Raw genomic sequence first — 16,079 nt, 5'->3', positions numbered from 1 at the left:
CCCAACCCTGGTCCTGGAGTATCCCCAACAGTACACATTTTGTACAGTATGTCTTTATAATCTGACACAACCCTTTCAGGTCTTGGAGTCTCTACTAATGAGCTGACGAGTTGAATCAGGTGTGTTTGATTAGGCAGACAAAATGTGTAGGGCTGGACCAGTGACCTAACTAATGTTGTGAACTGAATGAATTACATCACACAAAATACAGTATATCATGACAGAATACAGTTACACTTTAATGCATTTCATAGATAGAAAGACAAAAGCCAGTTGCATTTTGTCAACTGAAATATAAAGTCAGCACTTCCACAGAGGTATGAAATGCTACTGGCTTTTTTCTTTTTGTGTATAAAATGCATCAAAGTGTATCTAAGTTAAGATATTAAAGAAATCTGATTTGTAATGGCCAGATTCAATTTTGAACGAGATTTTACAGTTTAGGGTTCATTATTTAACACTTTAGTTTAGTGTCCCCTTCTTACTATTAACTAGTTGCTTATTAGCATGCATATTAGCTGTTTATTAGCTACTTATAAAGCACGTATTAATGCCTTATTCAGCATGACCATATTCTACTTCCCTTAATCCACCCAATACCTAAACTTAACAACTACCGTACTAACTATTAATAAGCAGTAATTAGGACTTTATTGAGGCAAAAGTCGTAGTTAACAGTTAGCTAATGATGAGAATTGGACTCTAATCTAAATTGTGACTAATTTTACAAACATCTTAATATTCATAATGATACAATCATCATTCCAGATATTTCTCAGAAGAATATACAACATGTCGACACAAGTGACTTAGGAAAATTAGCATTAGAGCCGTGCTTGTCTGTAATGTGAGAGAATACATAAAGCCGAGAGCTCCAGTGTTTAGATACATGACTGAATTATAACGAGGGATAAAAGTTGACCGCAGAGCTGGCACAAGCTTTCAGCAGAACAGCTTGCTGTGGTACGTGGCTGAAACCTCATCCGACACGCATGTGAAACCATCACTGGCCTATTTACATGGGGTGAACCGCTAAGCTTCGCAGCCTCCAAATCTGACACTTTTATTTTTGCCTTCCCCAGCCCCTCCATCTCCTTCATTTCCCTCTGTCTTTCGCCCTACGTAAAACAAATGTTTGTTAAAGAGTGGCGGCACACGGTCTTACCAGAAATAGAGTCTACGGATGGGAGTGTGGTCTGGCACAACATGAAGTGATAGCCATTAAAAACCTCAGAGACTGCATGGCTCAATGGTGGAAGACGGTAGTGTGTGTGTGAGCACATAAGGGAGTGTGTGAAGATCTGTCAGACCTTGTCATGGACCCAGTTCTGGGTTTTGCCGTTCTGTTTTCTGGGCTCATGTCGCTCTTGATGTGCCTGTATACAACACGGTTGTTGCTTTGCCAGAGCTGTCGCACCCATCACATTAGCTAAGCTGACTTACATGCTAAACATTGGCTGCAATTTTCAAAAATGTCATCTTGTCATACAAAAAGAACCATTTGGCGTACAAGAGGAGACTGAGGCTACTCCGGCAGGATGGAGCGATTTTGAGGCAAAGCAGTTTGGAGGTATGGGTGGTCCTGTTTAGGCTGTCATGACTCCTTGTGAGGCTTCGACAGACTTTCCTCAAACTCTGCCACCCAGGAAAAAACAGGCACGAACGCTTATTAAGTGATTTGTTTGATAAACAAATTGATTAATCCAGATGGGTGAGCCTACAGCTGGTTGATATTTGCTCTGACTCTCTCTGGGAATGTCTTTCCCATGTCTCTAGTAATTTCAGAGGTATCAACCACGATGTTCTACTTGGCTTTGGATGCATGCGATTTATATGTACATTTTCTGACGGGTCATCTTTTGGAATTTTGATAGATAATTTAAGGGATGATTTGTTGAAATTCGTCCTGCACAACTAAAATTGGATTTTGGCAACAATAGCCCACCTATGGCACTGAACACGTAATGTTGCTATGATTATAATCTCACGTAGCCAGACCTTCAGACTAACGGCAGAAGCTTTCATTGGCCAAGGACCGCCCAAAAAGGCATCTGTCCGACATGTGAAGCAACCAATCACAGTTTGTTTTGTTCCGCGTCATGTTTAGGGGCGTGAAAATGTAAAGTCGACGTCTCAATGATAACAGACCGGCGTGCATCTAATAAATTATTAATTCAAGAAAGTTTACTGCAACAATGGAGCCACAAACTTCACATACTTTTGAAAATCCAACCCTCTAGTTGATCCTGATAAGCGCACATTGTCACAGTTGTAAACACGACGGCTTTCTTCTTCCATGAGGGGGTTTGGCATCACAACAGCTTTGTTTCCAGGCGGACTGTTAAAGAACGCGACACACGTCTCCCAGAAATCCTGTAGATTTCAGCCCATCAGATAATGATCCAGCTAAAATGTTTCCAGTTAAGTGTGCCATATGCATCAGACGTTCAGCCAACGGTCCGAACATGACTTTGTTAAACATGACATATTTAACACTTTTACACATAGAGGTCACTACAATAGACAGCTATTTAAAAAGCATTTTCTTGCAAATGCACAAGTTTTGATGGCATAGTTGCACATCAACCTCAACAGTGGACACTAGTGCATCATCCTATACACTGCCACCAAGTGGCAAGCCATTGTATGTGGATTTATTTCTTCAAACAAAGATGGCCGACGGCCAGTCAGAATTGCCAAGTTGCTCCGGAATATCCATCCATTCCTTGTATTCTAGGAGACTCTTGCAGGTAAAAATGTTGTAACATCTAAGAATTCATATCATTGTTAAATTTTCCAAGAAAATTTTAGATTTGGAGGAAATTCTGATTAATCACCTGTCCACTAAATTGGACGTCATGCATCACTAACTATATTTCAGCTACAATTCATACTATTACCGTGACTGTTGTTCTTGAAAATACTTAATCTGCAGTGACTTTTTTGGCTGTAAATTAATGTATGTTATTAGAATGTTAATTGCAGTTACATCAAAAAGTAATCTGATTAGGTTATGCAGGTTACTTGTAACGCGTTACCCCCAACACAACACTGCTCATTTCAGATGAGATTGAAGACACCTGGTCACTATTTTTTCCACAGTCACAGTCTGAAAACATCAATAGAGTCTGAGGTTTTCTCAGAGAGGAGAGCTACGGTACAAATGTGACATCCAACTTGTATGAAGTTATGACTGGGATAAAACTCAATTGCGTTTGCAATAATTGAAGCTGTAATATTTTTTTTGTATATATTTTATAGTTTTCACAGGATTTGAAATCATTTTATTCATTGGTTTGTTAAATACACACACAGTATTACTGTGGTATTACTGTATTATGTTTAAAACTGTATCTCCTCAGTTAAAAACAAAAACTCAAGTGGCCATCTGAAAATCTCTTTGAAAAATATGTGTAAAAAAAGAAAGAAAAAGTTAAAATCTTGTTTTTCATGCCCTAAGAGCATTAAAAACAAATCCTGACTAAGGTTGTCACAACTTTCATGCACGAAAGGGTGAAGATTGTCTGTTTAGCATCATGTGACCTTATGAGCTCTGTCTACATTATATTCTTGTTTGAAAAGACTGTTTTGTGTATTTTGGTTTACACCAAACTTCCATAATTTGCACCCTGACTGTAGTGTGAGACCCCTCAAACAATAACAAGGTCTAACAACGTACCATAGAGTGGATTTTCCACCTCAATAGCAATTCTATCCATTTTATCTTTGGCCATTGTATATAAATTCAGCCGTACTATGACGTGTTTGTTGCCACAAGAGGCAAAAGGAGCTTAGAGCGCATTCATATCTTGGTTCCTTTCAAAGTGCGTTGACGTATTTTAGAGACCATACAAAAGAGAGATTTCCGTACGTGAGTGGTAAAGACCAGCGGCCAGCGAGATCTGAACCACAGCTGCTGTGGTTCATGTGTCCAAGGAGATCTCTCTTTTCACCGTGGGCTCCTGAACGCACACACATGCACCCTCGCCTTTATGAATTCACCAGATTCTCATCTCTCTGTTAAAGTCATCAATGTGTTGGACTGCAAATGAACCAAAGCACTTCTTTTGTCCTTCCACAGGAGACTCTCGGGCAACCACCTTAGACACATCCCTGGCCCCGTGCTCCAAGGACTCTACAACCTCAAAGTCCTGTGAGTAACGAAAGACAGAAAGAGTGAGAGCGTTTTTGTTTCAGTTAATGCTTTTATGGAAAATAACATTCAGGGTGATTCATTCTGAAAAAGACTTGTAGCAGTGTCATTCACTGCAAAATTAGAAACAGAACCACTGACAGGTGATGATTCAGGTTTTGCTCAGTGGTGAATGGCCAGTTAGCTGTTCCTTATGCCTGGGTGTTTGTTGATGTTTTATTGATAGATTGTAATTTTATCGACTGACTTAAAACCAGTTGATGGAGTAGAAAAGGACAGACAAAGGCCAGGCATGAAACACATTCACGCCAACATACATCTCAAAATTTCCACACAGGATTCCATGCACCTTTCCGTGCAGTCCTGGAAGCTTCAGTAAATTTGTCCTGTATTGTCATTTAACAATTCAACACATTTTTCTACTTTTTAGATTGCACATCTCAAGAAAATTGCCCTGCCACATCAAATCCTTTCATTACCCCATAAAGTGGAATAAAAACCTTGTGTGCCAATACCTTTTCAGTAATTGTACCTTATTAAAAAAAAACTTTTTCTTTAACCAATACTAGAGTTACATTTTAGTAGGTTAATGAGAACATTAGTTCAGTTTAATATTTTGATGCCCTTTCCCCCGTTTTCTGTCATTGTCAGGTATCTTATTTCTGTGGTCAGTGTAGACAAAAAGGGATTGGGTTGGGTATTACAATAGTTACAAATCTTTCTCTGTTTGCTTTCTGTGCTCTATTGTACTTCGTACTATCCTATTCAACAACCTAACTTGTCTGAGGCACGAGTACCTGACCTGATGTTTTTGAACTAATGTTCAGCTTTCAATGAGCTAGTCAGAATCACATGTGCATTTTAACCAAACCTACAAGAAAAACATGGCGAGAGTCACATCAAGAACAATTGGTGAAAATATGACAATGCCACACAAAACTGAAAGTGCAGGGGGATGAATACTCAATTTGTGGCATTTGAATGACTAAATAATAGAGGCTTGTTCACAATGTCATATCAAGACTGCTGGACATTTTAAGTCTAGATTCACAATGGCTATGGTGGCACCATGATCTCCTTGATAAGGACATCCTGCCCACAAAGGAGTATTTATTCCTTCAAACACTGGCTGTGTGGTCAAATGTCAGGAGTTTCATTTGATTGGACATGATAAAGCTGTCTGCCTTGTAATTAAAGCTCAACGTCTGTGGCCTCATGCTCTCACTTTGGAATAATTTGCTTTGTTCAAAAAGCTTGGTATCATTGTTCTACCACTTCCTGTTTCTTTCGTTCTTTTATTCGACAAGTCCTGTGAGCATGACCTCAGTGGCCCACCCAGGCAGTTTCTCCCCCTTGTTCTGTTTTGTCTTGTTCAGTCTCTCTGCCCCTCACATGTTCTGGTTTTGTCCACTGAAAAGGGCACCACACAGTACCTGAAATCACATCTCTTGACTGATTGATGTGAGTGACAGGTAACCTCATCAGCAGTAAGCTGGAAAACTCTTGTGCCCAGGAGCCATATTGTCATTCTCAATTCGAAAATGTCTCTAGAGTCTGTTTTTTGACAAGCGTTAACATTTAAAATACACCAGCCAGCAAATTACACATATGGAACTAGCTGTGACTTTTTTATGTTTCCTTAATACAAATTAGAAGGCAACCGAATGCCATTTAGATAATACTAGATTTCATTTTTAAATGTATTAAAATCACATTTAGCGTTTTAAAATATTTACTATGATTTAATATTCACCTGAGCAGAATGAATTACCTGTCTAATTTTCATTTATGGTATCTTTGCAGGATGTTGCAGAATAACCAGTTAGAGAGATTGCCCAGTGAAGACCCATGGGAATTACCCAATTTGCTGTCTCTGTAAGTACCACATACTTCAAGTGATCAAAAGCAAACTTGGGCTGTAAGAGATTTACATGGAACAATGGTGTATATTAAAGCAACACTGGATAGGTTCACATGCCAAGTGTAGACCTCCTGGTTGTGACCACAGCTTCATGCTTAACAGCTGGAATAAAACAGATTCAATTGATTCAAAGATTGGTCTCATGTGAAATGTTATTCTGCTTAGAAGATGCTCCCCATCATAGAACAAAAGAAGTCTAAGTGGAAGTGGAGTTGTTCGTCCAGAAAACATGATGACTATTTATGTATCAAATATTACATCATAAGCACAGCACGAGTAACAAAATGAATGATTTAGCACCCCTCTATCAGATAAAGTCTCTAGCAGTAAGGTTACTTTGGTCTACACTGCAATCTAGTCATGAAGTAACTCTTGGCATTTCTCTCTAATAGAGTTGATGCAGGAAAGCCCAGTTAGTTATATGCCTATTAGGACCATTAGGCCCTTCATTAAAGAACTCCCCACCAGGGAGGATCAAGTTTGCAATTTAGGACACACATAGAAGTGGTAAAACAGGTGTTCTTTGGCAGTGTAATAGTGAGACGCATAGATTTTTGGTAATAGATTTCCTTCTATTTTGGATTTTCATTTGCAAACAATGCCGTACAGTTCTTCGCAAAGGAAGAACAAATAATGAACAGAGAAAGAGTAACAAAAGTCATAGTAGTTATTGTGTGGTCTGTATAATTCTGGATTTTAAATTAATACAATTTGAAAATGAATCCAGTGTATCTGGGTTTATACTTTCTCTATAAGAGCTATTACCTTAATGCTAATTCGCAACAGAGACAAATATGATATTCCAGAGGTCAGTGTTTTTGAGGAAGACAAAACGTGACTACGTCACATTTAATATCAGAACGGTGAAAAAGAGGGACCTTTACAGGGCTGTTGGCGCATCTGGAACCCATGAGGAAACCGCCAGACACTGCACACTGGCTCCTGAGTGAGCGCTGGGAGATTCAATGAGCTGTGAAGAGCCCAATTTTCCATCAGTTACTCTTCCCTTAGGTCCAAAGTGTTCCTCCTAATCGGAATCACGCCCCCTATTCCTAACTGGTTCCCCATGAAAAGGTCAGAATCTAAATATTGTCTGGGATTTTGTCTGGCCTTGTCCATCTGCTCGACTCACATCCACCCCACGACTCCTTTCAATTATTCCAGTTTCCTGATGCCAGTCAGCATCCCGGTGCGGAGCCGCACACCCACTTTTTCCAAATGAATAATTCTATGTAAATATCCATGCGCTCATTTCCTTCTACCTTTGCAAGGATGTTTTCATTAGAGTCATGGCGTACAAATTTAATTCCTTCGCCACCAACAGAGTTTTTTTCCGCATGGAAGACGTGCCTGGTTCCAGAAGAGGCTCCAGACGTGCATAGACTGTGTCCAGGCCCTCCCTGTAGTGAGACAGAGCTCTGGCATTCATCCAGCCAACTTACGCTCACTTTCAATCCCCCATAACAAAGAATATGCAGTGATTCAGCTAGGTGCTCTATCCTGAGTTCCCACAAGAGTAGAAAGGCATTTAGTTCTCAACAAACATGTAATTTAGGGTAATGATAAGATGGGGATCGGTTAACCACTGGGGGGGCTATAAGGTTTGAAGTCCACTGGCGCCCGATGTAGACAGAGGGAAGATGAGTTGGGGCAGGAGAGAGGATTGGTGATGAAACTCATCTTTGTTTCTTTACTAGAGTCTATGCTTGCTACACTCAGCACAGAGCATCCTTTGATGTCAAGACCATCCTTCCAGGATTTAGTCTATGAAAGAAAGATCTGATAAAGGTGCAGTCAAAGCTGAGCAACAATAAAACTTACCTTCCTTAAATCAGAGGCAATACAACACCTCTTGATCACATGTTGGTTACCAATGAGGTTCCACACAAAATAGATGACTAAAGGAATGTTTACATATGTAATTTCAAGTCTTAAACCTATCAAGCCAGATGATTGAGATGTCATCAGCAAGATATTGGTGTTTAGTTTGAATCACTGCTACCTAGCAGGTTTGCACAACATGGAGAACATAGTCTGAGAATATGGGGAGTTCTTCAAGCCAAATAGCATTGTACTTTGGGTTCAAGTTCCTCTACTATTGATGCTCATTGTGCATTACCTTGAGCTGAAGGACTCGAGGGTTGAAGAGGCCAGAGGGGAGGTGAGGAGAGGCCAGTGCAAATGAATGTGTGTGAAAGGTCATGGGGAAAAATGGCGAGGAAGTGCTTGCGGCTAACTCCACGTGCTCTGCTGCTATCATACATCACGATTCGCTGATCGCTGAGGTTCAACACCCCCCCCCCCCATACCCCCCCCCCATCCAATGAATCCAGGGGGCAACATTCATTAGATCAAAGGCTTAACTTGTTGACACAGGGAGGACATTCATCTTGGTTGTGGAGATGTCAAGGTTTGTGAACAACAGTCTTGCAAAGAAATGGGGGGTGTTTCACTCAGTTCTTCGATTTGTGAGAGAATCCAAACGTCTGCACTTTCAATTATCTCCAGCAACCTCTGATTTTTTTCACAGCTTTTGTCTTTAGCTCAGTTTCTTTGTTTTATTTCCAAAAATCAGAGAGAAAAACTGTTAATTCAATAGCGACTTAAAGCCTTCCAGTCAGAATGGAGCAACAATCGCTTGGTGGCTTTAACCAAATCAGCTCACCATGCCACAAAGCCATCAAATTATCAATCGGTGCTTTATTACACCATATGAGCGCAAGCGAAATGAAAGAGGAATGGCCAATTTACAAAATGCCTTCATGTGGTTGGATCGAGAGTGGAATCTTTGCCTCGGCAGCCCTTGTACGCCTGGTTTGTGATTGCACAACTTTTCTTTGTATCCTCTGAAACACACTTGCTGTGATTTAGCACCCTTTCTTTCTTCAAAAGCTTTAAATTAAAAAATGTGAAAATACACAAAGCAGAGCACTCCACCTGTGGGCTCCCGATGCTTCTTTATCAAACGTTTAGAGCAGCAATCGTGCCAAAACTCTCATTAAACAAGTCCATGCTGGAGCTACTAAAGGGGGGAGGGGGGAGGGGACTAAAGTGCTTAGGTAGTGGTGCCAATCCTTACACCAGAATAACAAAAGATTGAAACAAAAAGGCAACAAAATTATCCTTTAATTATGATATTGTCAAAGCAGAAATGTTGTGACCGCAGACCACAGCATGGTATCTCTTTCTATTTAGCCACAATTTATGGCTCCTTTGTTCATCTGTTTTGATATACCTCCGCAAAGCTTGGCAGTTTAATGAATGAAATGAAAGAGGTAGATTCCATGACAGGACACTGCACTGACAAGGAGTGTTACCGCTGACTGGGTCACAAATACTGGGCTGGACTCATGCCAGGTCAGGCCTCATTATCAAAAAAGTCTAAAGTTGGTGGAAGACCCTACTATGGGCCAGATTTACTTGCAGCTTGCGCCAGCGCAAACCCTCTTTTTGGCGTTAAAAAATTTACTGTCAGGATTTACTAAAGACACACAGTGAAAATTTTGCACTGAAAAGGCGTGGACAGTGTTACTATGCAGCTGACCTTATTGGTTATGATTTTGTAGGAGTTTCCCTTTCGGACGCAAAATTTATGGGAAGAGAGTATTTAGAAGAATCACGGTGATTTACTAAGGTTGGCGCTCGTCAATTTACTGGTATTTGCGGCATCATTTACCGCCAAAAAAAAGCATGTCTTAAACCAGATGCTAATTTACGCTGCTCTTTGTAGATTGCATTGGTCATTATGGAAATGATCTGACTCTGTTCTTTAAACAGAGTTGTTCTGTGTTCTGTGTTCTTTAATTTGTTTAATTTGCGCTAATTTGCCCTGTTTAGTAAATCTTGCCTTAAGTATATTTTTATGGAAGGTGGGTTGCGTATAGTGTCCTGCTTACACAGGTTCAGAGACTTCCTTCAGTGATTCATCTGTAGGGAAAGGCATATACCACCAGTCCCTTAAAGCCTAATGGCTTTCATCTCTTCATTCTTGCCAATAGTAATTGCTCATATTAACTAAAGTCTGCTGTTGATTTGACATGAAATAAATGCCCAATTTTGAGGTGAAGGTTTAACCAACTAGTGACTGTTAAACATGGCTGACTGCATTATCATTTCTGCACCCTCCATAACCTTTGTACAGGAATAAACATCTGCTTGTGTTCATTCAAATAAAAACAGGCGTCTGGATGCCAATCTGATTATGGAGGTGCCAGCAAGGACCCTCTTGGGTATGCGGTCACTGAGGCACTTGTGGCTTGATGACAATGCCCTGACAGAGATCCCAATAAGCGCCCTCAATGACCTCTCCTCACTCCAGGCTATGACCCTTGCCCTAAACCGCATCACCCACATCCCTGACTATGCCTTCAGGAACCTCTCCAACCTGGTTGTCCTGTACGTATCTACTTCCACACAAAATGTTTTAAACTAGTTGGATGTATTCCTGGATCAGCATGCTTAGTATCTTACCCCAACATATCCAATCTCTACAATGTTAACATGGCTTAGAAATGCCCTTGATTCTGAGTATACGTCACACTAACCATTGTGCATGTATCGGTGTGAGGAATGGAAACCAGGAAATCAGAGGAAGTTTGAACACATGCCTTGGTTTGATAGGACACCGCAATAATCTTAAACACTTTAATTTGCAAAGCAGTGAAATGATAGTGTGGTTTAAGTTTATATATCATCCGCCACGTTCACATTTATTTGAAGCAATGAGCACAGCCTAACAGGTGTCATTCCTGAGGTTTGTTTTGATGTTTACTATAATGCTAATGAATGTTTTCACGTTTAGGCATCTTCATAACAACATGATCCAGACCCTCGGGCAGAACTGCTTTGAGGGACTACACAGCCTCGAGACTCTGTAAGTAAGATCATCCCTTCATGAAAGATTAAAAACATGAAAGCATTTCCTGTTTTTAATGCAAACAGACCCTGATCTGTTATTTGATTTTGGCATCCTCGTGTTATCATTATGGAAGAGGCTGTGGCTATAAATATGAATCAAAATTACTAGCAAACTAGCCTGACTCTATTTACTGTATGTTCAGTGGTTCAGCTTTGCATGAACTATAAACATATCATTCTTTACACAATACTTGTGCTGTTGAGATATGAACATGTTAATTGCAGTACCTTGTTTTTAGGAAACACTCGTACCTCTTATTAAAATCTGAGAATTTATGGCAGACTTTCAATTTCTGTAATAGAAGAAGCAATGATTCCCTGACAATGACTTCGGTGTTGGATAATGTCTTTAGTGCTCCATATGAAAGTACTCGTACGTGTAAGCAGTGTGCAAACTATACAGTGGTTTTTAGGGGGCTCTTTGTGGTTATCAGGCTGATGTCCCTAGTGGCTTAGGCTGGTATTACAGGTGGCAAAAAAAAAAAAAGCTTTCTTGTGTGCTTCCCTCTCCCTTTTAAATTCATATATTCAGTAATACAGTAAATAAGGTATTTTAATTGAGTGGGAAATGTCATGGGAAATAATTTCTTTCATAATGTGGATTTTTATGTGTTGTATTACTACACCCGTGCAGTTCTATTGGACTATTCAGGCAATGTCAATAGCATGACACATGTTTGAGGTGTTTGAAATTAAGTTATACTGGATCAAGTTTTAATTGACAGTCATAATAAAACCCATACAAATATATGAGAATGGATAAATTAATAAACAATCATTTTATGGCTACTGGCTACAATTTTCATAATCACACCTGGACAATAGCACACATTCTCTGCCAGATTCATGCTATATAACTTATTATACATTACCAAACATGGTAGATTGAAATCAAATGTTAAATAGGCCCAATAAATACATGCTAAATGCTTTTAAAATTCATGAGAAATGTTGAAAGGGGCCTATGAACCAAAGCCAACACATATTTGTAATGTAATGTATGAAAGACATTACATAGACCATGCTATGAAAGTTTGGCTTTAAAGGATTACGCATATGCTAAAGTCATGGTGGTCTCCAGGATACCGAGAGGTTCACACCTGCTTTTTAACAGCCTGCTGAAGTGCTAAAGATGACGTTTTCCTCTTTACGAGAAGATTTCAGCCTTGAGAATTGCACAGACTGAACTGAACACTTCATTTGAGAGCAATCACAGAGGAACCGTGTGCTGAAACTCTCCCGTGAAAATTCTGCGGCTTGATAAATTTGGCGTTTGGAAGGAGATTTGATTTTAAGGAGAAAATATTTATTGCACTAGACTTAAGCACTTGAAAATGACAAAAATGATAAAAATGTTATTTTTATTAAAAGCCAGGGTGATAGGAGAATCAGTTATGATCCTGTAGATATATACAGTGTATATATATATATATATATATATATATATACAGTTTGGAATGTGTCTGTAGTGGATAAAGCCACAAGTATTAAAACTTGTATGCATTACAATTAAAATGTCATGGTAGTAAAAACAAAAAAATCCCAGAAACCGTAATATGTAGTTGTATACTGAATGGCAGTGTAATCACCGCTACAATGATGGCTAAGCAAGAAACTAATCTTCCTAAGGAAAATATTCTTATATGTAACATGACACACTGTAAGAAATCATGCCAGCTGTCTCCGTTCAGTTGCACATGTGTGTTTGGAAAGTGCTGAGCTTCCTGAAACAACGGAGGGAAACATATTAGCCTTCTTTAAAGGGTCTCAGACATCTTTTTGTGGGATGCATCTTTTTATTGATGCTGCTGTAATCCCCATCACTATAATTATCTCTGAAAGCGCATTCATAATCATCAGACTTAGTGGCCACCGCTGTGTTGTTTTGTTATGATGCCTGATGATTTAGCTTTCAAACAGACTTCTGCGTGGTTTGACGAATTGTAAATCAAGGTAACTGACAGCTCCTGTTCTAAACAATGAGGTCTTCCCAGGAAATGAAAGGCATTCCTCTTCTCTGCCATATCAAAGTAATGTCTCCAAACAAGACTGACGGATGTTCTAAACAAAACCAGGATGTAGACATGGCAGAGCCACGCGGCACGGCTCACCCACAGCACTGTGTTCCCAGTCTCTCCATGTGCAGCCCATTTTATAGGCCGTATAGGAGTGAATTTTCATGCAATGTTTGAAGAAAATTACTTAAACACTTACATGCCTCACTAGAAGTGAGAGGGCTAATGAATAAAAAAGATACACATTCATAAAAATCTAAATTGCTCATACACTGGTTATGCAATCCTTTTGAAATTGCTCATGCACTGGTTATGCAATCCTTTTGATTCTCTTGTTTAGTATACAATGTTATTTTTGTCATCTACAAGTAAGCCATTCATAGATCGATGCCCCTGAAAGGCAGTGGTACTGTGGTACCAAAACATTGCTGTTTGTTTGAGTCTCCTGGCATGTCCTGATTTTACCGAGTTAGATGCGTTCCTGGGTCAATTTGTTCAATTTAGTTGATTCTGGAACAACATTCCTATTCATAAATGTAGTCCTAACCATATTCCTACCCCTAAACCTACCCCTACCCAAAAGATTTAGAGGGAAATTATGGTAAATAACATTGATGTAGAAGCACCTAACCGTGGTTGTAAGCCAAAACTTGACATAAACTGTAAACTTGTCCCTCAAATCTGATTGGTTGATTGGAATGTTGTTCCAGGATCAACAAAGATGTTGATCCAGGAACATGTTGCACTTGGTGAAATCAGGATCTGCAGAATCCTGACCAGCCAACATTGTTTCAACCAATGGCATGAGTTTGGGGCGGGACTAACTGTGGGTCAGACCGTATTTGAAAATGTATTATGTTTGCAATTTCATTGCTAATGGCTATTGATAATTTGTCATATATCAATAATTTCCTTATATTCACCTCAAATAGGCCAAGGTCAGTTCATTTTTAAGACTGTTTTGCAACACAGACACACTCACGCACATATAGACAAACACATGTACACCCACGCACACTGGAATTAAGCAAGTGTTTCGCCCTTTCTGGATGGCGTCCAACGCGGGTCCACCCCTATTCACCAAGCTCACATCAAACGCACTGGCTACCTGCCAGAAACGTTTTTCCCCTTAAAGAAAGAAAAAAAAGACTAAAATATATAAACATTTGGACTGTTTTGAAAGCGTACACTTAACACTAAGGGATAAGATGTATAATTATGGGTATGAAGAGACACATTCAGCATTAGGTATTGTAACTGCGGGGAGTGGACGATATGACTAAGACCTGGACCTTCACGAGGGGATACAGGGCCAAAAGGCACCTATTAATGCCGCCCAGTCGCCTTTACTGGGCAAAAGGTTTGTGAAGGGAAAAAAAGCTCCTGTTCAATTATAGGATTTTCCCAATAATTATTCTCTGAAAAACTGAAAGAATCAGAGATGAAAAGGAGCGCTGACATCCAAGGAAAACAACATGCAAACTGTGGCCATAAACACATTGTTCTTGCACCTGCGTGTAAGGCCGCTCGCCCTTAGCAACCGCCCGTGTTTTGGTTCAAGCGCGCTTTTTGCCGCAGGTTTCCTAGAAGGCTAATGAAACGCATTCAACAAAAATAATGTATGCAGAGGAGAGGTCACGTCATGTCAGATTAGCTTAGAACAGCTGTCTAGGTCTCCAAGGACAACCAACACGGAAAACCTGCAAGGTCACAGGGAAAGATTTTGACTGATTGGAACCACAGTTCTTAAGTGTTTGCTTATGCTACAGACACGTAGGATGAAAGATCAAATAAAAACGTCAAAACAGTTGGGCTAATATGTGACGAGCTAGCTAATTGTTGTTCCAAAGGTGGTCTTATGCAAGACACAACTTTAAAAAAAGAACGTAGCTTTGCTTATTAAATCATAAATCATTTTCTCTTAGCTTGTGTTCCTCAGAGTTCTTCTGCTCTTATGGTTGGTCTCCTTTCTCTAGGGAACTGAACTTCAATGACCTTCAAGAGTTCCCCGTGGCCATTCGCACACTGGCCAAGCTTCAGGAACTGTAAGTAACCGAGACTAACTTACCCAGCATACATGTGTCAGCATGCTTCCTTTAAAGTGGACCGCTTGGCCTGGCCTCGTGCTCCTTATAAATCCCGGTTAGTCCCTAGAATGTGGTTCTCAAGCACAAGTTTCCTGCAAAAAAGCAGATGCTTAGAGATGAGCGCTTAAGTCCTTCCTTCTCAAGTATCCTAAAGTGTTTTTTGCCTGCGGGACTGCCTCCCGACAGGTGTTTCTGTAAGATACAAAGGATGTTTACATGGGCAGATTTGAATTGACGCAACCAAATGGTTTACACGTGTGCTTATGGGAGAGTTCTGCTCTTTATAAAAAGATAAGATGCAATTGGACTCAATTCTCCAAGGTGATGAATTAATTTTCGGCACCCAAAAAAGACCTTTTAACCTTGTTTATTTAACACGTGTAATTATTTTAGACTGTTTAGAATTTTCGGATTACAATTTGCTGGCAACATGTGTGCCATAAATTAACTTTAGCGTGTTATATTCATAGTGACGGCAGATGATGATGAATTATAAGCTGTTGCAGTGGTTGAATGTGTGGCCACTCCGAATAGCACGTCAGCTCTACAATTTATAGCCTATACGGAACAGATGCAGTTAGCAAAAGTACTCAGCAAAGCGGGTCTTGATCGCTGGATTTCCTCATCCTATAGTAGACTGTGTTTAAGTGTGCAGATGGTCATATTCTCACTCTCCATGCGTCTCACAGGGGTTTCCACAACAACAACATTAAGGCCATTCCCGAGAGAGCGTTTGTGGGGAACCCACTTCTGCAGACCATGTGAGTATCTCGTCTCAGAAACGACAGTAAAGCCTTTTTCTGTTGACTAAACATGCCTCACTGTGTAACAGACAGAACATGTTATTGAAGTTTGTTTATCTCAGCCAACGGAGCAGGAAATATGTGACAAATATTTGGGTCGTTTTACAAAACGGGTGCCTTTTGTATCCGTTTTTAACGTTGATGTGGAAATAACTCAACAAAAATACAGTACATTTATTTTTA

The 16,079-nt window shown here is 39.9% G+C and overlaps 1 protein-coding gene across 1 annotated transcript in view; it reads left to right on the top strand.

Annotated features, from left to right (window-relative positions):
* Positions 1-16,079, top strand: part of lgr6 (leucine-rich repeat containing G protein-coupled receptor 6) — a 91,015-nt gene that overhangs the window by 59,456 nt on the left and 15,480 nt on the right. Inside the window, exons 3-8 of the mRNA XM_079848447.1 lie at positions 4,082-4,153; positions 5,957-6,028; positions 10,254-10,469; positions 10,876-10,947; positions 14,983-15,051; positions 15,783-15,854. Coding sequence (XP_079704573.1) covers positions 4,082-4,153; positions 5,957-6,028; positions 10,254-10,469; positions 10,876-10,947; positions 14,983-15,051; positions 15,783-15,854 — 573 coding nt within the window. The remainder of the gene's footprint in view (positions 1-4,081; positions 4,154-5,956; positions 6,029-10,253; positions 10,470-10,875; positions 10,948-14,982; positions 15,052-15,782; positions 15,855-16,079) is intronic.

This window comes from Squalius cephalus, assembly GCF_949319135.1.
Source record: "Squalius cephalus genome assembly, chromosome: 18".
In the NCBI taxonomy this organism is placed as follows: domain Eukaryota; kingdom Metazoa; phylum Chordata; class Actinopteri; order Cypriniformes; family Leuciscidae; genus Squalius; species Squalius cephalus.
Note: the sequence above shows the minus strand (reverse complement) of the source record. Positions and strands in the feature narration are given on the sequence as shown.